The sequence below is a fragment of the Haemaphysalis longicornis genome, unplaced genomic scaffold (assembly GCF_048455015.1).
Source record: "Haemaphysalis longicornis isolate Haplotype H1 unplaced genomic scaffold, Haemaphysalis longicornis Haplotype H1 scaffold_10, whole genome shotgun sequence".
NCBI classification, from domain to species: domain Eukaryota; kingdom Metazoa; phylum Arthropoda; class Arachnida; order Ixodida; family Ixodidae; genus Haemaphysalis; species Haemaphysalis longicornis.
Window position 1 is genome coordinate 113,502,659 of NW_027526204.1, and position 27,312 is coordinate 113,529,970.

Here is a 27,312-nt window from a genome sequence, read left to right on the forward strand (position 1 = left end):
TAATTATCTAACTCGAGAAGTACTGTCCTAATCACTAAAGTGTCAATATTATTGCTTAAAATGTTTGCTTTGCCTTAGTGCATGCATACATGTCAAATAGTCCTGGGACGGGCTCAGGAAAAAGTAGGCATTTTGCCTAAAGTTCCGCTGTCGGGTAAGCAACCATTCAAGTTCGTCCCTTGACGTGGATATTTTTGCTTCTTCAAGTAGTAATATTCCCTTGATAAATTGAAATTTCACGAAGTGATGCAGCTGAAGAAGAGGTTTGCAATAAAAAAAACCACACCGCAAGACGATCTTCTTTTAAGCATCGCTTGATTGTCCCTCCAGACCAATCATTTCCGAACGTGCATTCCGGCTTGCTTAATTCGCCAATTATACATCGCGGGCTTGAAGAGCGACACTACAGGCAGCTTTGAGAAATGTTTAACTGTCGCAAACCCATGTCGTCACGTTAATTCTGATTCACAAGAGCTCCACGGAAACTTTCATCTCACAACAGTACCAAATAGATCTATGAACCTGCGACGATACACTGTACCGTGCTACCAGCCTCTTGAATTTGTAAACTGGAATTTTGGTTCAGCAGAAGGTGCAGCACGGATCAGCTGGATCGGACCAACGTTTACTACTCTTGGGGTTAATGACCAGGGCCTTAAAGGGATGCTGCAACACTTTCAATAAACGCTTTTCCTCTTTCCTTTGCGTCTGGAAGCACTGCGAAAGCAACAGTTACCGCCATCACGGAGCGGCACTGCGTGATTTGCTCGTCGCACCAGATACGCCTTCCGTTTCTACTTTGTTTTTGTGGCTTTATTTTTAAAGTTGTTATCGAAAAGCGTTCATTGCTGCAACTGAAGGAATACCGACCAACAGAAGCTACATGGCCTCAGTGACGTCATTCGGTCTGTCGAAGAACGTCAACACCGGGAAAGAGAGAAAAATCTATTGAGCGAGTTTGCAAGTTATATGATGAGCATAGAGCAGTAATTTTTGGCTGAGGTACTTTGCGACCCCCTAATATAAATACTAGGTCTGTTGGGTGAATACGTTCTGTAAACATTTAGGATTTCAAAAAAAGTTGAAAGAACTGTTGCAGGGTCCCTTTAATTTCAGGGCGCGCCACAGGGTCCCACATTCCTTGCATTCATTTGAAGCCTTCCCTTGATTTCTTCGTCCATACTCAGCTTCAACGCGTTAGACTAATTTTCTGGGTCTAATACTTTTTAGAGCTTAAACACGATATATGCAGTAATCGTTAATTCCATGTTTCGCATAAGCAAGCTAATATAAAATTGAAACAAAAGCTGCGGCACCTTGTCTATGGGCTCAACGTGCGCTTGTGGCCCCTCGTTTTACTGTCCTGTATAGTTTATGCGCTACTGTTGTTATGTTGCCTATGGCAGGTTTACAGCCAATCAACATAAATTTTGTAGACAAGCAAATATTTCCATGAATTAACACTCTCTCAACAATACCTAATGCTACGAAAGAGCATTGCCATAAGCCACGTTCAGTAGCGCTTCACACGAACAGTACTTACAAAACCGTCCCAGTTAAACATAAAAATGTCTTGTTCCGTGACTAATAGCTAACAAATCAGCGGAAATCCTTAGCTAGTAATCAAAGAATTGCTACACACATTTCTTATCTAAAGAAAAATTCAGTAATAGTCAGTAGTTGCTACCAGCTACCATGGTTGCGTTCGCAGAAGTGTATATTCTACACCCACAAGTTACTCTCTAAAGCACAAATTTTGTGCTGGTAAAGCACAAATTTTCGCTACTGACTGCTAAAGGAAGCCCGCAGCAAAAAAGTACCACCAGTCAAGTTTCCTGGTTCCTCATAAAAGTCAGGTAATCTGATAAGTCAAAACTCAATGTAATATGAATCCCTAGCGAACGAAACTCCTGATTTAACGGAGATATCTTGGTCGCCGTTCAGACGCCCATAGAGCCCAATGGTTTGACTCACTGAAAGTAACAAATGTAATATCACGATCTGTGCCGGTTTAACGAACTTTTTCTCAAAAAATGCTGTTCAAAAACTTAATTTCTCGTGCAGCTTGTAGAGAACGCCTCAAAATTGATTCATCGCGTCCTAATAATAACATCATGGAGCAAAGTTGGGGCACATTTACCTCGCTGCGGTGAGCAAAATAGCAGCTGTAATTTTGATTTGAATCCACAAGATGGCACCAATGGTGAAAAAGTTTCTTTCGCACGTCATAGACGGCACTGAAGTAGTTTCAATCGGTCTTCGGCGGTCGGATTATTAATTATCATTATAAATCAGTCAAAACTCCAAGTACAGTCAAAACTCGATTTAACGGTGAAGGGACTCAAGAATCACTTCGTTAAATCGAGAACTTCTGTTAATTGGGTGAGGAATTTCTTGGTGACTTAATTCGGCACGCTATATTCTATACTGTAGCGGTATCCAGCAAGCTTACGCAGCGTCGTATTTGCGAAGCTGAAATGCTTCGGGAATAAAATTGCACCGCGCGCGTATGTTAAGAGGCCACGCAAATTGCTGCCTCAATAAGAACGGCAACCAGAGATCTACAAGTTTTGTTTGCTTGTATGCGCTTTCGAAGCGATGGCCGCATAGATTTCTCGTAAGTTCCTAAAGCATCCAGTACGTCTTTCGTATCCTCGCGCACTACGGCAGACGTCCATAGCATATCAAGGACATTCATCACTTGACCAGGTGTCGGCACGAGATTCGATATCTTCAACGTCTTCATCAGTGTCTTCAGATGCCACTTCCACCACGGTTCCTGAAAGCCATGAGATATTTCCGCCGTCCCAAGCTTCCGTAGTGATGGTGCTTTCATGGGCACTCACGTAGTCGGAGACGCGTATCCGGACGGGCACTTCCTCCACTGAACGAGTCTTCCAGGAGTCTTCATGCGGGTGCCCGGCGCTCGCGCAGACCGGTGCACTTCGAAAGTACCACGACCTGGCGTACATAAGCCAGCAGACCTGAAGCAGTTGACAACTATCGACTACGTCGTTGGACGGGTGGCTCTCCAAGCCACCCGTCCACCCGTCCAAGCCACCCTCTCAACCGCCATGACAACGTTGATATTCGTCTCGCGCTTCATCTCTAAGCCTAAAACTGTTCCGACCCCTCGACGCCTGTATCCGCATTTGAAGTAATAATAATTTCATGATTTATTATAATAAATAATAATCCGACCTCCAAAACCCAGCTGCAACAACTTAAGTGCTATCTATGACAAGCCAACGTTTTTACCACTACCGTCACCTGGTGAGTTCAACCCGAAATTACAAGTCCCGTTTTTGGCCCCCCCATTTCCGTAAAAGAAAGACAAAGGTGCTCCTCTATGCTAAATATGGCGCACCACGAATCAATTTTGAGGCGCTCTCTTGCAAGATACACGGGAAATTGACAGTTCTGGAGCAGAATTTTTCGAGAAAAGGTTAGTTAAACCAGGAACGATCGAGACATTGTTTTTTTTTCTATTTTGAGTTAGTCAAATCATTGGGCTTCATGGGCGTCTGAAGAGGGATCGGGATATCTTCGTCAAATCGGGTTTCGTAAAATCGAATTTTGACTGTATTTACGCTTCGCAAAAACGACGCCGCATCAACTTGCTGGATGCCTCTACACTGTATAATTGAATGTGCCGAATAAAGTGACCACAAAAATGCTGAACACGATTTACCAAAGTTTCCGAGATAATAAAATGATTCGCCCATCCTCTCAACTCTGTTAAATCAAGTTTTGACTGCGCCTCCTCTCTGAGACCGTACAAGAATAGCCTAGTTAAAGCAGCAAGTATATACATGCAAGTATCTACTTGTATGTGTGTGTGTTTGAGTGAGGGTTACACTTCCGTCGTGACTTGTTCGGAATAAACTTTACTGCTCTCTGACGTGTCCGCGGCGGGCTCTCAAAAACATGTCGAGAACTCTGGTAATGCTGCGTAACTGTTCAGAAGCAGGTACATTTTTTATGCAATGTACACCCGGCGTGAGAGGTTTCTGGGACACGATTGCGAAGATCGGAGTCAATTTCTCTGCTCTCTTGGGACGAAGTTGCTGCTACGCGTATTGTAATCATGTTCCGATGTCTTATGGTTCCTTAGGAAGGCAAGTAAGGACTGAGCCATCAGACAGCAGAAAAATTGATTTCGAATTTTCAAACCATGTCCGGGAAACTTTTGATGCCGGGTGTACGTTTCCGCCAAACTTGACGTATTTATTTATTTATTTATTTATTTATTTATTTATTTATTTATTTATTTATTTATTTATTTATTTATTTATTTATTTATTTATTTATTTATTTATTTATTTATTTATTTATTACGTACCCTCAGCGCCAGGGGCATTACAGAAGGGAGTGGGTGATTAAAATATTTTGAAGGAATATGCAGCAAATACTAATATGCAAATAATAAATACTTGTAATACTACCGTAATTACCCGATTCTAACGTGCCCCCGATTCTAACGCGCACCCGATTTTCCAGGCAAAAAACCGAAAAAACTTGCACCTCCGTTTGTAACGCGCAAGGAACTTTGTGAGCAAGAAAAACGAATGCGAGAGAAACGGGCGATTTATTCCCCGAAGTAATCTCACTCATTTCACTCCTCGTCGCTCTCCGAGAGCTCCTTGTCGCCTTCCGCTGACCGCAACATCTCGTCCTCGGTGCCGTCAAGCGCGTTCGCGATGCCACACTTCTGAACGAACGTTCAACCATGTTCCATGGGATCGTGGCCCACGCCTCGCATGCCCATCCCGCGAGCTTCTCCAGAGGCATACATTTCAGCCAACCGCTCGTTGTGAACGTGTGGGAGCCGCTCGTAAGCCGCGGAAGCGGCGCACCTTCGTTGCTGCTGTTGTCATTGCTGTTATCAAGCACGCAAGTGGAATAATTTGACGATTTGTGTGAACGCCGAAAGAAAAGCCTAGGCGCCTAGATCCTAAAAAGTGTTGCTAAAAGCTTTGGCGCCAACTGATATGGCGATGGCGATGCGTGGAACAAAATTTCAGTTGTTTCGGCAGTTTCGGATTCGTATCCGATTCTAACGCGCATGCGATTTTTCTGCCTATTTTTGCGGAAAAAAGGTGCGCGTTAGAATCTGGTAAGTACGGTACTACTAAAAAATAATACTAATATTAATACTACTAATAATATTAAATACAAATAAATGCTCAAAATAAATACTAATAGTAAATACTACTTGGTTGCTTAGTAAAAACAGATATTGGGAGGCGTTCCTTCGATGCTCACCTTTTCCCGCAGTCAAGTGCGCTCCTGGCCACGTCCAGCTGAGTTGCACAAGTAGCGTCCCATTGCTTCCCGGTTTCACGTCGGCTACGGTAAGATCTCGGATTTCCCCGGGAGGCACCTGGTTTTCCACAATGTCCTCGGTGACCTGGAAGGACCCTCCGGACGCCACCCTTTGGAAATCATCCACGGGTTGCGACCCTCCAGGCGTGGTACTGTTTGTGTCTTCGGTGGTTGTGTTGACCACGATGAAGTCATCTATCGGGTACTCAGAAGCCGCGTCAAGGCTGGCCACTAGAAATGTGTTAGAAGCATGAGTTAAATTCGGAAAGAAACAGCCTGAAGGACTTGCAAGTTGAAACAAAAGTTTACTCAAGACATCACCTTTCATAAAATTACAATGATGCTGCCATCTTTCAATAAGCTCAGCTGCCTTGTAAAACAGTGTTTCATTTGCAAATCGTACGGGCAAAATACCAAAAGCTTTATGTTTATTGTAACCAAATTGTAAACCCTTGTCATCGGAAACAAGAGTGCACGCGAAGCGTGACCTCATTGAAAGCGAAAAACGACCGAAATCGAAACGAAAAAAAAAAAAAGCGGAAACACTTCTGCTAAAATAAAAGGGCAGTAACCGAAACGAAATGGCAAAATCATGGATCGACTAAAACGAATCCTTTCATTTTGCTGAGCTTTACCGTATTGCAAATGTTTCGTATACGGTGTTGGAATGTGCGGTATCTATTTTCAAAAGCTTTCCGCTTTTCCGCAGAGCGAACCATGGGCGGCCTACCCATGCCGCGCTAGAAGGCGAACTTCCCGACAACAGCGAGTGACTGTTTCGGTGATGGGGCGAGGTGGGACGGCGACATTGGTGTAAGCTTCAACCGGGGGGCTGTGAACCGTTTATGCCACTGTAAAAAAATGGCCAATTTTACGGAGAAAGCTGCTGGTAAAATGGGGCCGGACACATTTCCGTAATTTAGACAACGGAAATAATTTTAAGAACGGACATTCCGTAGTACGGAAAGGCCGTAACAAAACAAACACTCCGTTTCAAAAAGCACGTCTTTCCGTAATTCATAGAACCTTCAGAAAAGACAAACAAAGATACTTCGACGAGGAACCGAACCCGCGACGTTGATCGAATGGCCACGACGCTCGAGACCACTGCACCACCGCACGAACGCTGCACTTGCGCCGAACCACCTGTATACTACATGGATGCTCACCCTGCGTGTGCCATACATCGGTGTTTACTAGCTGGCTTACAGATTTCCTGGCTGATAAAGTGCGATTTCTTAAATACCGCTTGCGCGGAAAGGCTCCGCGAAGCCCCCAAATAGTTGATCGCCATCAACTCCGCTGTTTCGAGAAAGCGCTCGCAAAAATGTGTGTGACTGGCTGCGACTGCGATTTCGCACTGCATTAATAGTGCTTGCTGTGCTTTGGTTTTAAGCTTTAGGCTGAATACTTCGGCCGATATTGATTCCTTAAGAACTAAATTACTTTCCGCAACTCTGCTTCTGCACGGAAATGAACTTATATTTTCTACAAGTGTGCCGGTCACACACGCATGTGCAGTTTGCAGGTCCGGGGCAGCGACGTCGCCGGAGTGTCGTAAAGACAAGATACAGCGCTTGTGTTGAGCGGTATGGGCCTCATGGTCCTCACTACGTTTACTACACTTTAGACACTAACGAAACAGAGCCGCATTCATTACGCTACGAATGTTGTCGGGGCGCAGCTTTCGCTTCTCGATCGATTCCCGACGTTCGACACGACAATATATTTCTTGCAGTTATCAATAAACCGATCTGTTTCTGTTCTGCATTATAGAAAGGAAACGCCCGTATTTTGCAAAGCATAAAAAGATTCCGTTTGACGTGTAACGAAGAGAGCATCCGTATACTGAGGGACGGAGCGCACTTCCGTTAAATTACGGGTTTTTTCTTTGTTCTGCATCAAACGGAACACGGCTCTGTTTTATTACGGCCATCTGGTCCGTAATTTGTCCGTAAAATTACGGATTGTTTACAGTGTGGCCAATCCCCCGAGTATGTACATTCCAAACACTTCAAGGGCATCAGCATCACCGCCGTCATTAAAAGGCGCGGATAATGTTGGCGTTGCCTCAGGGCGTTTCAGCGTACGCCGATACCAGGGTTGCCAGGTCTGGCAAATTTCTGATACTCGTGGCGACGAACATTTCAGTGTGGTGATTTCACTACATTCTGGCTAATTTGACCATTGGTCATTTTGTGTATTCCGGGCCGTCCCAATGCCCAACTTCCACAAAGGGTCTTTATTTGACCTTTAATTTGATTTCAGCAGTTCAGACAAACTGAACAAACAGAACAGAACAAACTTTTAGGCAGATGATGGTATCTGCTAGGTTTCAACAATTCAGCCACTTAAATACACCGCCGTACAGCGCTGGTTAATGAAATAAATGGCAATTTGCCTTGGACTTTTTAATATCCTGCACCTGGTCTCGTATGAGGAACGTTAAAGCCCGCAAGCAACGTCATCGGTTTAAAGTGCAATGCTTCAGTTTTCTACGGGAGCTGAGGTGGCATGCCGAGTGGTGGGAAGTGTGTATGACGTTGTATAGTAGGCACGGGAATGTAAAGACGCAGCGAAAGGGGAAAAACATGGTGTGCAGAAAACGCGCATTCAATTTCAACCCACGCTTTGAATGCTTCAACAAACCTGCATATTTTAACTTTTTTGTAGACAGTAGTCAACAGATGTCGCTTTCCCGCACGACAGCAAACGAATAAAATTTAATATGGTTTTCTACTTTTCGAAATTACCGCATTTTTTCCGCAAATGTATTTAAAAATACATACGTGCATCACCTTTCTGAAAAATGGCGAAACTTTTCTGGCTCCTTCTCAAACCCTCACTTTAGGGTGCCGACTTTTTTAAATACTTGCGGCAATTTCCAGGCGACTATACCTACTGTGGTAGCAACCCTTGCTACCACCTGCGTTGCAAGTCAGCCAGTACCAGCTTCGCTTTAAGCGTTTTAACACTTTAAATTCATTTTTTCCATTCTTTAAAGCCCAAACGATGAGATTTATGACATTCAGAATGGTACAACTGCGGTCTGATTTAAAGCTCTCATGACTAAACCGACAGCGCGAGAGGTGGAGTGTATATCTATGGTGTATATAGAAGATACAGCGCAGCCGTGCTCAAACCACACTGGCACTGTGTCGTCTCATCTGCAGTTGTGTTTCATACGGGGTGATTAACCATAGCACACCACGATTCCAAATGAGGGCGTGTTATTTCAATTATATTTCTTAAAGACCGTATCATAAGTAAACTTCCTTTAGGCGTATTGCGGGGAATCAACAAATGATGGACCATTATGGTTACAAAATGGATATCCAGACATGGAACTAGAAGGAGGGGAAGAGATATAACTCTATGTAGGAAAGGAAACACACGTAGGTTGCCAAGAATAGTTTGTATAGCGGAGTGCCGAATCCATTGGATGATAGAAACACTTGGTAACACTTCTTTCAACTTTTTCTAAGTTTTCACTGCTTTTAAAACGTACTCAACACATCCAGTACTTGGAATAGGGAGTCACAAACTACCTGATACAGAAATGCTGCTCTATGCCCATCAAACAACGTTCAAACTTGCTCGGACGATTTTGCTCTCTTTCCCGGCCCTGGCGTTCTTCGATTGCTGGAATGATGTCATTAGAGCGATGTAGCGGCTATTGGCCGGTGTTGCAGCAATAAGCGCATTCGGTAGCCAGTTCAAGGATCATGCACCCCTCCGTCAAACAACGACGACGGTTGAACGCGAAGCTTTCTCGAGACGAATTCTCTGGTTGCCGTGTAAGTTTTCCAAACCGCTTCGAATTTGTTGAAATGGAACAATCGGATAGACGCAGGCTTCATAACGCGGGGGGTCCAGGTGCGACTGCGGCAACGGGAACCCTTTTTTTTTTCGTTCGCTTCTGCGCTTACGCGTTACAGACGCGATCAATGAGAACATTAAAGCTTCGCTTTAAAAAACTAGCCAAAATAGCAAAGCAGTAAGGGAAGGCGGATCTACTACGGCGAGCAAACCAAAAAGTGCCGCTCCATGCTTCCGACAATTATAGCTTTCACTACGCTTCCAGGCGCGAAGGAAAAGGGGAACGCGTTTATCGGGAGTGTTGCAGAGGAACATTCCGCTCGCATCGGGCATGAATGGGCTGATTATGATGACGCTTGATGGCGACCACACGATGTTGCTGATGACTATGATGATGAGGACGACGATGCAACGCGCAATCCAAACGTTAGCAGTAGTGTGTCTCTGGTAGCTGAATCCCGGCGAAGATTTCTTCTTGTTCAACTACACGACTCAGTTCGAATGAGTGATCTTTTACGTCGATATGTGCAGCTCTTAAGGATTTCTCAGGTAGTCAAAGTTGTGGTACCGGGGTTCTTGCACCCGGCCGCGGTTCCCCAGAAAGGACACTGAGCCCCCTCGATCACACCTTTACTGTGAGTGCCGCTCCGCCAGGGTACACCGCTCAGCCGATCCGGCTGCACACACGTCGCCCAGCCGAGTCCGCCATGTCCTATCCTCGCTCCTCTCGCGCCACCTCCTCATCCTCCGCCGGCACATGTCCATCGCGCGGGATTGTCCACCACCACTATTGCCGGATTACCACACTCTCCCCCCCTCCGAAGAAAAGGCCGACGCTGGCTGCCCTCGGCTGCAGTCGTCGGCACTTTCGAGGGACTCCCACGGCTCAGCCCGGATGGCAGTAGACCGGTGCCACAGGTGGCCTCCTAAGACCCGGGGGTCCTTGCAGAAGGTCCAAACGTGGCAAGGTCCTGTCCGCGGGCCTCGCTCCGCGGGTCGCATCGGCACTCTCGAGGGACTCCCACGGCTCAGCCCGGATGGCAGTAGACCGGTGCCACATGTGGCCTCCTAAAACCCGGGGGTCCTTGCAGAAGGTCCAAACGTGGCAAGGTCCTGTCCGCGGGCCTTGCTCCGCGGGGGTGGTGCCCGGCGCAGTCGTCAGCAGCTGTCCGCCTCGAGCTCCTGCTTCATCTTGGCGAACTCCTCCTTGGTCATGGAGCCCTCGCCCTCGCCGAGCTTCTGGAGCTTCTCCCGCGAGGCGTCGAAGTCCGGCCGCGGAGGGGCCGGGGGAATGATCATCCCGGCGTAGTCCTCGCTCTCCTCCAGGGCGTCATGGAGCCAGATGAACTCCTAGTGCTGCCGAAGCACAGAGAACTCCGGCTTCTGGAAGTCCGACAGCGTCGTCTTGGTGTGGACAGTGAACTTGACCTTGTCCCTCTCGCTGAGGGCATCCGAGATGTCCACCACCAGAGACTGGTCCGCCAGGTCGATCGTGTCTGACCGCATCCTCAGCGAGCTGTCGGTCACGTTTGCCGTGTCATCGCTGCCGTCCTGAAGAGTCATCATCACTGGGCGCTGGCCGGCACAGCGACGACGCAGTCCACCGAAATCACCCACGACCCAAAGCAGCGACCGCTCCGAGCCGGCCTCGCTGCTTCCTCCGTTCGAAAACGCCCACTCACCATGTCCTGTGCCACTGCATTCTGGGCGGGAAGAAGACCACAGTGCCCTTCCCAGGAACCACGGCCGGCCCCACGTTCAGGGCGCCAAATGTGGTACCGGGGTTCTTGCACCCGGCCGCGGTTCCCCAGAAAGGACACTGAGCCCCCTCGATCACACCTTTACTGTGAGTGGCGCTCCGCCAGGGTACACCGCTCAGCCGATCCGGCTGCACACACGTCGCCCAGCCGAGTCCGCCATGTCCTATCCTCGCTCCTCTCGCGCCACCTCCTCATCCTCCGCCGGCACATGTCCATCGCGCGGGATTGTCCACCACCACTATTGCCGGATTACCACAAAGTTAAGAATAAACGTCCGAAGCAAAGCGCACGCCAAGAAAACGAAGTGGGGCGGGAGGTGCATCAGGGCCCACCCAGCGCTGCGTATAAAGGAATGCTGATGCCGCAGTTAAAAGACAGTTTTAGTTTGACGTGCTTACAGAGTTCACGTACGCAAATGTTAGAAGTATACGTAGCCCACGCGTATGTACTTCGAAACCGATTTAGTTACACGTACGCGACGCACGCCGCGCGTAGGGTGGCTGAAGGCCTAGTGCCATCTATGAACAGACACAGAGACCCCTGTCGTTACTTGTGAACTCGCGAGCCTGTTGCTATGACGACGACAAGCGCTACTTTGCCCCGCTTCACCGATCGAAAATCGCTATTCCATCAGGAAAACCAAAGCACTTTATCGATTTAAACTTTAGATGAGGGTACGAAAATCGAAATCAAAATCAACAGCTTGGAACACGACATCGCACCAAAGGATTAACGACGAAGCTGTATGGTGGTGGTGGTGGTGGTAAACTTTATTCACAAAGGTAGAAGAGGAGGGGGTGGAGTCAAGGGTGGAATCCTATTTCCAGGACTCCAGTGGCGAAAGCCCCTAGCTTGGCTCTTTCCAGCAGTTCTCGCTGACTGGAGAGGTCCGAGCTGGACAGTGCCGCTTCCCAGGACTCTATTGATGTCTTGTAGTTGTTCTGTTGCCATATGGTCGGGCAGTTCCATATAGTGTGGAAGAGGTCTGCCTTCTGATGGCATTTCTGGCATTCTTCGTTATACTTATCCGGAAACATGAGCGCTAATCTAGACTTATGTGGGTAGGTATTTGTCTGAATTTTCCTAAGATTTCTGGCCTCCTCTGCGTCTAGTAGAAGATGAGGTGTCGGCATTGTTTTTCTGCTTAGTCGCAATAACCGGAGTCGGTCGGTAGCCGCACTGTATGGAGGAAGGGCGTATGAATGCTCAGACTCCCCGCGGTCCATGATTTGCCTCGCGAGGGAGTCCGCTTTTTCATTTCCTTCCAGTCCCTGATGGGCCGGGGTCCATATTATTTTGTGTTTGCCTTTCGGTGTCAGAGGCATTATATTCTTTGCTGTTTTAGGAATTATTCCGCAAATTAGGTTTCTAATTGCTCTCGTGGAGTCAGTAATTATGGTGAGATTTTTCTTTTTGTGCTCGCCCCACCTTATGGCCATTAGGATGGCGGTGGTTTCGGCTTCTTGTATGCTCTGTTTGTTGCTCATTAGGAAGTCTAGAGCTTTCCCGTCGCAGTTGACTACCACCGCTGAGGCGTTGCCACGGCTGTTAGTTGCCGCGTCGGTGTAGACTGCGTCCGGGTCTGTGCCGTATGTCTTCCTTATGTATCTTGTTCGTGCTAGTCTTCTTCCTTTGTTGTATGTGGGATTCATTTTTCGGGGAATCGGTGCAATTTTGAGGCTTGCTCTTTGTTGAGGAGAAAGTTCTGTCGTTCTCTGTATGTACTCTGAGTGGACTGAGTACCCGGCTCTTCTCAGTATTTCTCTTCCAGTCTTGGTATTCAGTAGTCGTTCTTTCTGGGCTTCTAGGAGAGTCTCTGTGACCTCCCGAAAGGTGTTGCACACTCCCAACTTGTAGAATTTCTCATTTGAGGTGTATATGGGAAGACCGAGAGCTGCCTTGTAGGCTGTTCTGATGAGTGCGTCGACCCTCTCATGTTGATTTGCGTCGATGTGGTGGTACGGTAAGCTGTAAGTAATTCTACTCATGATTAATGCTTGCACCAGCTTGAGAGTGTCTTCTTCTCTCATGCCTTTTCTTGTTCTTGTGATTCTTCGGATGGCCCTAGCCAGTTGTTGTGTTGTTTTCTTTAGCTTGTCCAAGGTAGTGGTGGCCTTGTTGTCGTTTTGTATGTGCATGCCTAATATTCTTATCGTCGGTTTGAAGAGAATGTTTTGGTTGTCAATTACTATGCTTCCAGAGGGAATTTCTTCTTTGGAGGGTCTTATTCTAATGAGTTCAGTTTTTTCTGGGGCACATTTTAGGCCATTTCTTCGTATTGGCTCTTGTAGCTCGTTGATTGTTTCTTGTAGGATCAGTAGTTTTTCTGAGAGGGTTCCACTTTTGGTCCAGATGGTGATGTCATCTGCGTAGATTGATTTGCCGATGTGTTCTTTCTCTTCTAATTTCTTGGCTATTTCAATCATTGTCAGGTTGAACAGCACTGGGGAGATGATGGCCCCTTGTGGAGTTCCCCTGTTAGGCATTTCGAAAGGTTCGGATCTAGTGTTTCCAATGCCAATCGTGGCTGTTCTGTTTGACAGGAAGTTTCTGATGTAATCATAAACTTTCTTGCCGCATCCTGCCTTTTCAGCTGCCTTCAATATTGCCTCATGCGATACGTAGTCAAATGCCCCTTTCAGGTCCAGGGCTAATACAATTTGATCGTAGTCGTCATTGCGATTGAGGATGTCGTGTCTCAGCTGTAGAAAGGCATCTTGAGTGGATAGTCCACTGCGGAAACCAATCATACAGTGTGGAAACATGTTGTTTTCCTCCAAGTGCTTTTGAAGCCTTGTCGTGATAATTCTTTCGTACACCTTTCCTACGCACGAGGTTAGTGATATGGGTCGTAGATTTTCAATAGCTGGTGGCTTCCCTGGTTTGGGTATTGTCGTAATTCTCGAGTGTTTCCATTGCATAGGTAATCGGTTCGGCTTCCATAGCTTTTCATTTATGTATGCAGCTAATGCTTCCAGTTGTGAGTCATTTAGGTTCCTGAGTATGTTATTGTCAATTCCATCTTCTCCTGGCGCACTCTTTCGTTTGCTGGCAAGGATGGCTTGATACACTTCTTCTTTTGTGATGTCACTGTCGAGCTTTGCATTTTGGGAACCTCGGTATTCTCTTGTAGAGGGTGGAATTTTCGCGTTCAGTTCAAATCTGTCTTTTAGGGCTCTAATTAGTTCCTCGTTGGTGCCTTCGAAACCTTTGGCTACTCTGTTGATGTTGTGTCCGGTTTCTCTTCTTGTTGTCTCCGGATTGAGCATACCATTAATTATTGTCCATGTCTTCGAGGTATTTAGGGTATTCTTGAGTGTGTCACAGAAGTCTTGCCAATTCTGATTCGTGAGTTGTACCGCGTACTTCCTAGCTAGATTCGTGATCTTTTTAATTCTTGCTTTTAGCTTCTTGTTGTGTCTTTTCTTTTTCCATCGCTTAGTTAGCTTTTGTTTCTTGTTCCATAGACTGATAAGATGGTTGTCGAAGCACAGGTATTCGCTCTCTTGTCCAAATTCCTTGGTGGACTCTTTGAGAGCTTCTCTTATGTTATGACACCAGATGTCTATGTCTTCTATTTCTTCTGTTTCTCTTAGCTTTTCTCGAAAAACGTCCCAGTTAGTGATCTTTTGTTTTCTTGCCTTGCTTCTAAAGTTGTCTGATTTCGTCCTGATCTCTACGATATCGTGATCGCTGCCGAGATTCTCACCCGTATTTGTCCAGGCCGTGAGTCTGTCCTTGGTGGGCACAATGGTCAAGTCAGGGCATGTATCTTTGCATCTGTGGTTACCCGTTCTGGTGGGGTATGCCGTATCATTGATCGTTTGGAGATTTAGATATTCCATAGTATCAAATAAATTTCTTCCTTTTACGGAGTTGTAGTTGTAGTTCCATTCATTATGCGGAGCGTTCATGTCTCCCAAGATTATGATGTTATTGTTCCGGGTTAGGCGCATCGTCTCTTGGAAAAGAGGGGTAAAATTCTCTTTTGGGTTGGAAGGAGAGCTGTATATGTTCAATATGAAGAAACTCTTCTGTCCTCTCTGGGTGGGGTATATTTCAACCAAGTTCGCTGACGGTTCTCTAGTGGATAAGTAGTGCTTCCGGCAAGTTATGTCTTTTTTTACGTATACAGCTGCTCTGAAGTCTTCTGAAAGGTCCATCCTATTGTATCCTCTGAGACTAGTTTGCACCTTTACTTCTTGCAGGCATATGACGTCCGGTTTCAGTTCTATGGTGCTTATGTACGTTTCTAACGAGTATTTCTTATTACGTAGGCTTCTACAATTCCATTGCCATATTATTAATTGTTCTTGGATTTGCTGCCGTCTATAGGTCATCTTCTGAGTCTGTGTCATCGGATTCCGCGTCCATTTGGCTTGGGTCGTTTTCAATGATTATTTGTTTTGGATTTTTGCGCGCTTGTGTGTCATCGAGCTTCCGCTTATTAGCCTGTTCTAATTGCTTCTTCGCCTGGTCCATTGGGATTTGTGCATTCTCTTCCCCTATGGCTTTGCTCCAATCCATGAGGATTTTTTTAAACTGTACTTCTATTTCTATTTTAAATTCTTGAATTTTCCTGTTCATTCGAGTAATTAGATTGTCGTCCAGTACTGCTGTGGTTCGAGCGCCCGATGTGGAGGGTTCAGTTTCTGTTTGGGTTGGGTTTCTTCCTTCTGATCTCTCGTAGTTCTCCAATTTCTTCCTTAACATTACATTTTCGGCCTTAATGTCTAATATAAGTTCCTTGAGAGCTGCAATTTCATCCTTATATTTGTTTTGCTTGGACATTTTGCGTTTATGACAAATATAGTCCTGGGAAGCTGCATCTGCCCAGCTCACCTTAGTTCTGTCGTCTTCTTTGCTTCTCTTCTTCTTGAGGGCCTTGGTCCCAGAACCCTTGGGTTTCCCTTGGGCTGGTTGGTCCTCTCGGTCTTCTGGCTCCGGGTGGTGTTCCAGCTCTGGCCACTCGTCGTCGAACCATCTTGGTCTGCTTTGCTTCGTTGAAATTTTGCTTCTGTTGCCTGGTGGGATTCTGGGGCTACGGAATTTCAGCTCGCACTCCTTGGAGCCCGTGTGGTGTTCCTTTTTGCACAGCGCACAATTGGGCGTACACTTGTGGTCTTTCGCAGGGTTTTCTTCTCCGCATGATGAGCAGATGTTGGCGTTGGGTTCTGGGCATACGTCGGCTCTGTGCCCCGTTCTTCTGCATATTTGGCAGACCAGCCTTGTAGCCTTGTATAGGTAGCACGTCATTTCCCCTCCGTAAAAGTAGACGGCGCGGGGAACCGTGTTGCCCTCGAAGGTGACAAGAGCGGTGGTCGATTTGCCCAGCATGCGAGCGAACACGATCTTGGTGTCGATGGTCCGCACGCGCAGGCCGTCCAGAAGTTCTTCTGAGGTAGTGCCAGGAGCGAAGCCGTGAACGACGCCTTTAACTTCTTGTTCGGAGTAAGCCACGTACGATTTTACATCATACTTTTTTTCTCCGATGGTCAGGGTTTCTATGGTTCTAAATTCGTTAGCGGCTTCTTGGTTCGGTGTGCTAACCAAGATGATGTTGGAAGTCCACTTCGGTCTTACTATGGCCTCTTGAAGGTTCTTCGCCCCACTGGGGCATGCTCTCGCTATAGCTTGGGTGATTTGGGGCACCGTGAACGAACGTATTGGCATTCCCTTAGGTCTAATGACGATTTTGAAGTCCTGCTTGGGAAGGTTTGGAATCCTTCTCTTATGTGCTACGTTGAACTTCGGAGCGCTCTTCTCCGATTTCTCCGGCGCCTGCGTGTCCTTTGTTGCAGCTGCTTGTATCTTCATTTCTTTCTTAATCTTCTGCTTGGTCCTCCTACTGATCGCCTGTTCCCAGGACGCGTCGTAGGTGCTGTTATTGCAAGTCTCCGTTGCGCGGTCGGCTTCCATGTCTTTATCGTCGGTCCTCTGTATTGGGGTTCTTGTCGTGTCGTTCGTCTTGTCCAAATCTTTGGCTCTAATTTCTTCCACTTCCATCGCTTCCGTAGCCGAGGCGGGATGTGCTGAATTCTTGTTCTTGTAGGCAGGCTTCATCGGAGCACCGAGCTCGCCAGCGTTGCGAGGCGGGGTGCCAGCGCACGTGGGCGACGGCCGGGCTGAGGCGTTCGGTCTGGAAGCAGGTTGTGGCGTGCTCTTCTTTCTTCCGAAAACCACCGAAAAAGCTTCTATGGTTTCAAAATATTTCGTTGGACGTGGTCCTGAGGTCCTCTTGAGGTCGCCAACCCATATATTTCGGTTGGAAGAGTGAGATTTCGCTCGATTCCAGCGGATTCGTCGGGAGCACACGAGCAACACGTCCGCTAGCGCGAGCGTTCACCACATTTCCCTCGACGAAGCTGTATTCGCTGCGACGCGGGAGGGCAGGGCGCCGCCATGTTGGTCAACTTTACGTACGGAAGCAACGTGAACAGCGCTACGTAAAAATTTGAATCTCACGTACGTCCGTGAGACTCCCGTAGGCCTTTGCGTTCTGAGCATGCGCACTGTTCACCCGTGAAAGTTGTATGTTTGTCGAGTTTGGACGTACGTGAAAATAAAACTGTCTAAAGTTTCAATGACACTGTGCTCAGCCCCACAATCGTGTGAAAATGAGAGAGAAAGAAACTCATGAACCCCTCCGTCTAACGAGGACGATGGTATTACTCGAAGATTTCTCGTCAGGGATTCCTCGGTTTTTGTCTGAATTTAAACTTTTACACGCAGATGGTTATGACCTTAACTCGCCCGCAGTTAGGACTTTTGATCCCAGCGGCTTTGACGTTGACCCTTCGTTATTGTATTTCGCAGGAAGAAAGCTTCGCGTTCAACCGTCTTCTTCGTAAAATGAAGGGGTGCATGATTTTTCTCTGTAATTTTGCGCGTCATGCTCCCCTCTCCAAATCCAAGGTGCTTCGACCATATCCAAATGGCGCGGATTCCACTTCTGGCCACCGTGGCGACGGGACGTGTGATGTCGAGCTCCCCCGTTTGAGCGGCCATTGCGGCCTCGGACCGCGGAAACAGGGCAACGTATGCTGAAGCAAAGGGCAATCAGATTATTCTGCGCTAACTTCCAACAGGTCGGTTCGTCCTGAAATCTGTATTTTTGAATGGCAACGTTCAGGCACGGTCTTTTCTAGCGGAAAATTTGCACGACACACTCGCTCGCTTAGAACCGTCTGCACGTGGTTCAAGTGAACCACGTATAGGCAGTAATATTCAAGAACATGGAAACTTCTAAGAAATTGGTTGCTTCTCGCGACGTGCAAGTGAAGAACTTCCAGAGCTACTGACATCGCCAGGGACCGGTGGCTTATGACCGGGTGCCGTGAGCACGGCTCGAGGACACGCATTGCGTCGCTCAAGCCCAAGGCTGGCGTTATGTTTAACGACAGGCCCTACCACTTTCGTACCCCCAACATGTTTTAGTAAGTCACGCAGTGGGCGTTTTAAGTGCGAATGCACTTTATAAGCGACCCCAAACCATCCACCGCCGGCGGCGGCGGCGGCGGCGTCGGCGTCCGCAGTGCTCCTCTATATTTAAAAAAGAAACAGCATCCGGCGCCAGGTTTCGATCCGAGGACTTTGCGGCCGCAGCGCGACGCGCTACCGACTAAGCCACGGACGCCAAGCTGATATCAGCGTGAGTAACGCGCCTTATATCTTTAACGCATTCAAACTACGTCGTAAGCGGCGTGCGTTGGCGACTCAGCGGCGTTATAGCGGCTTGATAACTGCGTGGTGTACACGTGACACTACAAACCCGATGGAAGAGATGGAAGAGAAGGCGGCGAGGCGGTGGGCTGCGGGGGCCGAGCGCAAGCGCCGCAAGCGGGCCGACAACCGTGCATTCGCACTTTCACATTCTCCCCCTGGGGGAAATGCGGGGGAATTTTTTAAGTGCAGAGCATTTGATGGGCTGGCCTTGTCGTCTTAAGAGCTCGCTAACGGTCGATGCGACTGCCGAAATCAGGCGGCGCAGCGAGATTACGCACCCAAATAGACCCTTCTGTACCGGAACAGGGAGTCACGCTGACGCTTCGAAAACCGCGCGCCATTTATAGTCATAACCCGTGGTCATAACGTTCAAACCTCGTGAACCGCTGGTGCTTGCCATACATCTCCCCGTTGTTTGGCGCAGAAAAAAAAAAACTTCAGGTTGGTTCCCTGCAAAATTTGTGTATATAATCGGCAGCCACCGCGTTCATTTAGTCAGGAACGCTCGTTGGGTTGGTTTTTACGGTGGGAAGCGAAAAAGCGGCCACAAAGAAAGAAATGGCGCCTTCGAAATGGCGCAGAAAGGCTCGAGCCGCACAAGAAAAGAATGGCGCGTTCGAAATGCCCCAGAAAAGCTCCAGCGCTTGGATCAGAAAAGTGGTGTGCTTGTAAAAATTGGATAACAGCAATTGAAAACCGCGGCGTGCTAACGAATGACCAGGCGCAGACACAGGGTGCTGACGCATCTCTGGTGCACCTTTTTTCTGCGTAATATGCGTAGCGTTTTTGCGCACAGTGTGAAGTACGTCCGGGTAGAGTTCTGCCCGAATTTTTTGTTAACTCTTGTGTTCATGACAGTGGCATTTATGGCTACCTAAGTGAGGTACTGCTTCCGGAAAAACTTCTCTTTTCGCGGTTTTCTCTCGAGTACTTTGCAATCGTGCACCGATTAATGCTGTATAGTGACATTTTTGACACAACGTTGCCGATTCCTTTGTGGAGATCTATATAGAGTGCAGGGCCAGGTCAAGATGAGTGTCAGTGTAAGAAAAAGTGGCCGTGCTGCTTTACGTAATTTTCCTCTTTAAGTCCCACGCTTTTCACACGTTAAAAATATGATGATCAAAAATATTTGCTGGTTTCTTGCAATGAGTCCCGACTCTTTGCGTTGTAAGGAGCCAGAGACAGTAGAGCAGGGGTGTTCCTTTGAAACTAATTGCAAAGAACGCTAAAAAATGACTTCGAGTTTAATAGCCATGAAATCAGTTTCCTGGACGTTGAAAATGACAATGAGTTCGTACACTCTTCTGATGTTACTGTCCCTACACAGTATAGAGAACTCTCGAAAGGCAGTTGCCATAATTATGTTTATGAGAGGCCGAGCAGAGAGCTGTTCTGCGAAAGTGTAAGGGACGTATTAGAAGTGTACAAAGCACAAACGTTCCCACCTCATTCGTTGAACGAGTTGGAAGATGTGGCAAGGCTTCAGCCTGCTTAACAGTGACGTAACAGCAAGTGGTGTACTAGTGCCTTTTCAAACTTTGCAATCATTTTTTTCTTTTGTGTTTGACGACTTGTATGCCAAATACGGTCAATAAAGGAAAAAAATCTTGGAATAGCTCAATCGTTTAGACGTTGGCTTCCCAAAGTAAGGACCTAGGTTCGATCCCGACCAAGGGAAGCGTGTTTCCTTTCACTTCACCCACGATCATCAGCATCGCAAAATAACTGGCCGCGTATCCGCTGCTTTCTTCGCAAATGTCGACAAAAGACGATAGTCTTTGTCGACTTTTTCCATGTAAATGCCTACCTTCGCTTTCCCGCTCACCTCTCATGTTGCCCCTGTTGCGTCGCACTCCTCCCAAGGTAAACACGCTCTAAAGGTTTCCTCAAGTCAATTTGAATTTACCGCGTTCCACTGCTCCAGACAGGGTGCCTCGATGCCAGCGCTGCCGTACGGCAGAAGCGCGCGTGAATCGAGGCGCACTACTTCAACGTTTAAAGACCCGCGTTGCCCCAGTCCACGTGCGTTACAAGCAGAACGTGAAACTTATCTAATGGAACCTTTTGTAACTGTTGGCGTTTGAATTCTTAACCTGCCATCCGCCGCGGTGGCTCAGTGGCCAAGGCGTTGTGCTGCTGAGCACGACGACGCGGGTTCGATTCCCGGCTGCGGCGGCCGCTTTTCTGATGGAGGCGAAAGCAGGCGACAGTCTGCATTTTTTTTGCAGTGACGTAGTATTTCATTTCTCAAATATCAAGCATGTATGAATATCCTTTGTAAAGGCACACTGTAAATGTCCCTTGAGTATTAATTTTCTGTCGTATATTTGCGTAATGTCTTGTTCTTGTTCAACAATGTTGACAAGTATGAACATATAAACCGGACCTAGATGTTTAAATTTCGCTATGAGAATATAGACTATTGCGCAGACTTCGTTTCACTTTGGCCGGGTGGCTGAATCGAGTCACAGATAGACAAACAGGCATATGGACAGACCAAAATTTCTGGGTTTAAGTAGCCCAAGAAAGACTATCATGTTTAAAAAAGTTGGCATTCCCGCAGTTCATTTTCGACGCGAGAGTGAAAAAAAAATTATTTCTGACGAGGCTCAGTCCTAGCTAGTGTCCCTTAGGTGGGGAAGGCACGTCAGGTAACCTTGAGCAGGGTGGGTGGTGGTCACATACGCCATTAGTGAGACGCAGAAAGATTCGCTTTAAAAGGAGTGAAAAAGATTTACATATTTGATAATGCCATCTATACTACACGAAAAATTAAAATAATATAATTGATCTCCTAACGGAAATAAAAAACGAATGGAAAAACCGATAAGGCACGATCATCCTTTCTTTTCCCCTTATTTTACGGTCTTTTTTTTCTGAATAGTCCCACAACTTGTCCAAATAAAGTCGTTGCCGGAGAAAACCAAAGAAACGGTCATATATACTACCGAGACGCGCAAAAGGCCAAGGACAAGCGAATTTCACGGATGCGTGAGAAAGCCTTCTTAAAGGTGACCAAGGAAGTAGCTGCCTTTTTTTCCAACTCACCTGTGGTCAACGTAAGCATCGGTGTGCTGAAGAAGCTTCCAGAGCCTCCCAAGGGATCGGCAAGTCGAGTCCCGTTCTGGTTCGACACGTGGGCAGAGACGGCGTATCTGCCCTTGCCGATGAACTTCGTGAAATATCCGCTGTACGTTCCGTCGTCGGCGTGATTGTCGGGAACTAGAGAAACAGAAGAAACGGACATCAGGACAACAACGACACCTTAACTTCCTCGAAAATATGCTGCAGCCTTCTTTTTTTAGGAAAGTGCACATGCTTACGGGCAGGCAGTGGTCCGCAAATTAAATTGGCGGTAGGAAATTCCAAAATGCTGCTATTCACCAGCGCTCTTTCTCTGATGGGTGATCACTTTATAGGTAATCTGCTGTCACATACGAATTGATGCTCGGCAGTGATACCGACATCATTTGCTTCAAGCAAGCAAATTTCAAATTTGAACTGCGAAAACCGTGTTGAATAGAGAAATATTTTTTCAGGTAGAAGTACAGCACTTGTCAAAATTTTCCTCGTCAAGCCGGAAGTGCGCAGGCCGCCAAAAAATCGATGTAGAAGCATACGAGCCGAGCAAGGCTGAAACGTTTTACGCCGGAAAGCTAGAGAAAACACCCTAATTTCTTACTGTAATAAAATACTTTTGTCACATTAAAATGTAAAGCTTATTCTTTGACTTTTTCGGTGTCCAGAAGGCTTAGGATTGGCCTAAAAATTTTGACAAAGGGAGTACGTGAGTAATACACAGAACACCTAATTCTTCTGCCGCCACTAATACCATAATTCAGAATTATTCTCATATGTGTGAGGAACAGACGAACACATTTCGGTAAATTTACTGGATGTAAAACAAAATTTTTGCCATGGCTGTACCCACATTTCGGGCTTTGACGGTAATCGATTGTATATATAAAATACCGTAGCCTTTCTTGAATACGTAAACATGAAAATATGTCTGTCCGTCTGTCTGTCTGTCTGTCTGTCTGTCTGTCTGTCTGTCTGTCTGTCTGTCTGTCTGTCTGTCTGTCTGTCTGTCTGTCTGTTCATTTACCAGCCCGACGAAGAATTCAAAAAATGATTGGGCGAGAAGTATATACTACGAATAATGCCTTTCCAAAAAGTAGGGCAGCCAGTCTGCTTTCCAACACTGTTCGGCTCTTTTATTATGTCTCTTTTTTAAATCTGGATGCTCTGGATGCTTGTGTTCAAAAGCGGAACATTAATATCCTAGTCTGCACAGTGCGTCCGTTTATCGCCAGAGCCTGCCAGCTGGTTCGTAGCCATGAGTGCCTTAAAAACAGGTTTCTTAGCCTTGTGGAAAAAAGGTGGCAAATAAAAAAAGGCAATTTCAATAGATCTACGATTTAAAAATCGGTACCCTTTGGTAATGCAAGCTGCAAAGGTGTTTTTAATCTTAAAACAAAATGATCTTTTGTAGTATTTGTGTGCGACTCTTCTGACATTGAAAAACGGTATTGCATGCTAGTATGAGCAAAAAATTATGCCAGTGCCACTTTCTGATGTGTAATGGTCGTCGATGCACTAAGAGATTTTTCATCAGGGCAGAAAGGAAGTATCAAATAAAATTGATTTCTCGTGGAATTTGCGCGCGACGCTTTTGGCGTGAAAGAATGGCACTACATGCAGGTCTGGGCAGTTAATTAAGGCAATGCCACTTTTCGTGCTGGTCAATTCAGCACAAAAGAGAACAAGAAGCTCGGATATTTTACCTCGCCCGTCGTCGAGGAGTAGGAACGTCGACTTGTGAGGCTGGCCACGAACCTTCGGACCAGTTACCTCGGCGTGAACTACGGCGTTCAAAACTACTTGCTTGCCCTTGGTAACTTTTGCATACACGATAGCTTCGTTTGGCTGGCCGACCAGTATGCTTCCGACCTCGCAAGTGACTCTAATCGGCTCGCCGCCATCTTTTCTGGCTTGGGACTTGACTTGGACGCTCACATCGATTTCGTCAGGGCTGTCCGTCTCCAGGTGAAGCGTCCAGGTTCCTACCTATGACGAGTATTATAAAGCAATTAGTTTGGGTTGATGAAATCAAACAACAGCAACGAACGTCTGCGAGCGCCTTAATCAGAGCACCAGCGAAGCGGTTTACATTTAAAGACATTGAACTCTGAACTGAAAGGTTGGCAAATATTCCTAGGAGCGGTGTAGTATTAACCCCGCAATGCCGAATGTGTCATATAGGATACGCCATCTTTCGGATTTTTTTACTCGCACCTAGTCCTTTCAACGGCCAAGAAATATCCACTGTATCTTTTATGATACCTCCTAAGCCTTTTTTTCAAAAAATTATAGCTCTATAACTGGCCGCATGGAGTCCCAAAGGCAGTTTTAAGATGGGTTCCTCCATCGTAAGCGCGTGCGGCGGTTCTGAGCCTACTTTCAATGGCTGTATGATGCACTTTTTTGTGGGGTATATACCTACTTTATAGGTAGGTATACGTATACCTGCATGTAAATGGGTATATCCTATATTATATACCTACAGTATTTCTGTAGGCATACACATACTTACTTTTTTGCTTTTATGACACATTATGTTATTTTATAACCCTTGGAGAAAGGGATGTTTTATTCGCCTTTCTTTATTGTTTGAATCGCTAACTATAATGTAATAAAGCATTAGAACATTTATCTATTGTTTTCATTGTTCGGGCATTACATGGTTAAGGTTTACGTTACCTTAGCGGGGTTTGGAATGGAGACGACTATGCCGGAACCGTCGGGGGTTTTCTTGCAGGATTGGCACCTCCTTCCACTGGGATCCACCAGCCACGCCTTCATACCGAAACTGTCGGGGTTGTTACGTTTAACGATGACCACGGTTTCATTGCCCACTCCGCCGTCGATTTGGAATTCCTTTTCAAACTTCTTGTAGAATACATCCACAGCGTCCACTAGCTGCACGCGCAGAAATAACGTGTGAAACGGGATGGCTCATCGTGCCACGACACCGACAGCAAGAGGCGGCAGCGAAGCGGTGACGACGCTACGGCAACAAAGATTACCCAAAATGTGGGGTACACACTACCGTCGTGTCGGAATAATGCTTGGGTAATGAACACCCTCAACGGACAGTGTAGTGAATTTTAAACATTGCGAGATCACTTGGGCAAAATAAATTCTGGAGTCCTTATAGGCCAGGTTTTGACAACTTCGAACTTTTTTAGTAAACTTCGGTCTTATTTTGTACTCCGATCTATAGTACTTATTTAGTAAAGAACCCGTAGTGGCTGCCCACAATCTGCATTAGGGCCGCTATCATCATCATCCGCGTCCTTTCACGATCACCATTAGCAGTGGCTTTCTGCATTCATTGACTGTGCGCAAGCCCGGCCGGAACTGCAGAGCCGCGCAGAGCTACCGCGCCGCTGCGCAGTTGTATTTGATCTTCTCTCGCGTGGCAGTGCTGACGCGCAAGTACCAGGACAGCTGATGATGATCGTGAAAGGATGCGGATGATGATGATAGTGGCGCTAAATTCGATGGTGCTGCCACCACTACAAAACCAATTCCAAAGTGCTCTTCTTTTTCTTCATCCTCCTTACCGCTTTCCTACTACGTTTTCTATGAGGCATATGGTTTCGGATTCTCCGATCCCCCGACCACGGCACTGGCAAAATTAGTCGGCCGGCTCGCGCAGTGAAATCTCGACCACGACAGGATTTCTACCCGGAAGAATGTGGCTTTATTTTGTTATATTGCAGACATATATGCTTCGTAAAGCCTATACTCCACGCCAGCTTATATGCGATACATACGAATACTGGCCTGCGAAGCAACGCTGATTTCACTTCAGTTGATCTGTAAGCTGCATAAGCTTCTGCCTGTACGGTTGGTGCTAAGGACACCGTCAAATAACTTCACAAAAACATTTCGCGTCATTTCGGGTCATTGCTGTAGTTGTTGCCACCGGCCCAGGCGTCGAATTTCATTATTTTGCTATCAAGCTATATAAATTGAATATCGCTTTGGTGACAGGATGAACGATGAGAAGTATGTTTATTTGGGCCCGTCTATGCAATGTGAACACCAACTGAAGTTTCGAAATTTCGTGTCATTGCCGCTTTAACAGAGTGGAATGGCCGTTGATTTTTTTTCTAAAGCATGTGTTTCCTAGTGTTCGGGCAATGCATGCGTGACGTCGCAACTAAATGAGTCACGCTTGAAATTTTGGCCGATCGTCGCGGTGGCTACTAGTAATTCCGCAGTTGTCACAGTCACAGCAGCCTTGCCACGCAGTTGAATATACCTGCCGTCGGGTGATTTCAGCATAGAGCATGGAAGGGCCGGCGGTCTTTTTAATTAACGAGATAGATCACATTGTGAGACACATGAATTCTTCATGACATTTAAACATGTGTGCTCCCGTAAAGTTGTGTATTTTTGTTTTAGTGGCAGTCACAGCCATTTTTCTTACGTAACCTTTAAAATTCACGAGATAAAGTTGGCTTGATAAAAAGGTGGCTCACACGTTGCGCCTGTAACAACGCGTATGTTTTTCCCTCTGTGATAGCTGTACAGCCATGTAGGAGCGATACTACGTCGTATTGACTACCCAGACAAGAAATAGTTTAAATAGCAAGTGCTGTCAACACCAACCCGAATAAAGGAGCTCAACAGCCTGGCAGCCTTCATCATGAAGAGAACCCGGAGCTGCCTGAAGCAAAGCGGCCTTTAGCCTCCCCACTGCCCTCTCTTGCGTCCCGTTTTCATTTAAATTGGATATTTATTTGCCCCTCTACATCACCCTCGATTTTTGGAAAACACATCCGCCGAACTGCAATACAAACTAGAACCCACACACACACACACACACACACACACACACACACACACACACACATATATATATATATATATATATATATATATATATATATATATATATATATATATATATATATATATATATATATATATATATATATAATATAGGACGCATACCGTTTGCGGCCGCTGAATATGGTCCACTTGCGCAGTCGTGGCCTCAATGAAGGCTGTTTCCAATTCCAGAGCAAGGTTTCCCTGGAGGTCCTGGTATGCGTAAGCCTTTGCCTTTGTTGCAATAGCGAGTTCCTCAAGCTTGTGGTCTGCCGTGGCACCAAGCGCCACCGTGTTGACCGTGACTTTCGCTTTCTCGACCTTAGGCTTTACAGCTTTAATGTCCGGGCGAACGTTTTCTTCGCCATCGCTCATGAGGATGATGATGGCTCCCTCTGGAACCTCGCTCGGGGTGTTAAGCAGCTGCAACAATTCAAACAAATAGGCATCTCTAGTTTTTATCTGCTAGAAATACAAAAAAAGATCTTAACTTCATATTTAAATTTTATTTTTCTTACAGCGGTTTTTTATAATCAAAACTTAATATAGAGTCTATGCCAGAAGCCTCGGCATTTTTTAAACATGATAGCTGGGTATCCCTCAGCCTTTCCAGTCGTTGATCGAACAAACGCGGACAGACACCATTTGTTTCTTGCGCTTTAAAATGTGGATGGCTGAATAGCGCCAGGCTGTCGGCCATAAATAACGATTCGAAAAAGTCGTCCTTTGTTACGTTCGATGTAAAAGTTTGTTACGTTCGATGTAAAAGTTTGGAGAC

The 27,312-nt window shown here is 46.5% G+C and overlaps 1 protein-coding gene across 3 annotated transcripts in view; it reads right to left on the reverse strand.

Moving 5' to 3' along the window:
• Positions 1-27,312, reverse strand: part of LOC144159144 (calcium-activated chloride channel regulator 1-like) — a 49,581-nt gene that overhangs the window by 5,904 nt on the left and 16,365 nt on the right. For all 3 annotated transcript variants that reach the window (XM_077690449.1, XM_077690447.1, XM_077690448.1), the window contains exons 9-13: positions 26,658-26,957; positions 24,393-24,611; positions 23,417-23,699; positions 21,681-21,854; positions 5,266-5,556 (exon numbers count right to left, since the gene is read on the reverse strand). In XM_077690449.1, the coding sequence (XP_077546575.1) occupies positions 5,266-5,556; positions 21,681-21,854; positions 23,417-23,699; positions 24,393-24,611; positions 26,658-26,957 (1,267 nt within the window). The remainder of the gene's footprint in view (positions 1-5,265; positions 5,557-21,680; positions 21,855-23,416; positions 23,700-24,392; positions 24,612-26,657; positions 26,958-27,312) is intronic.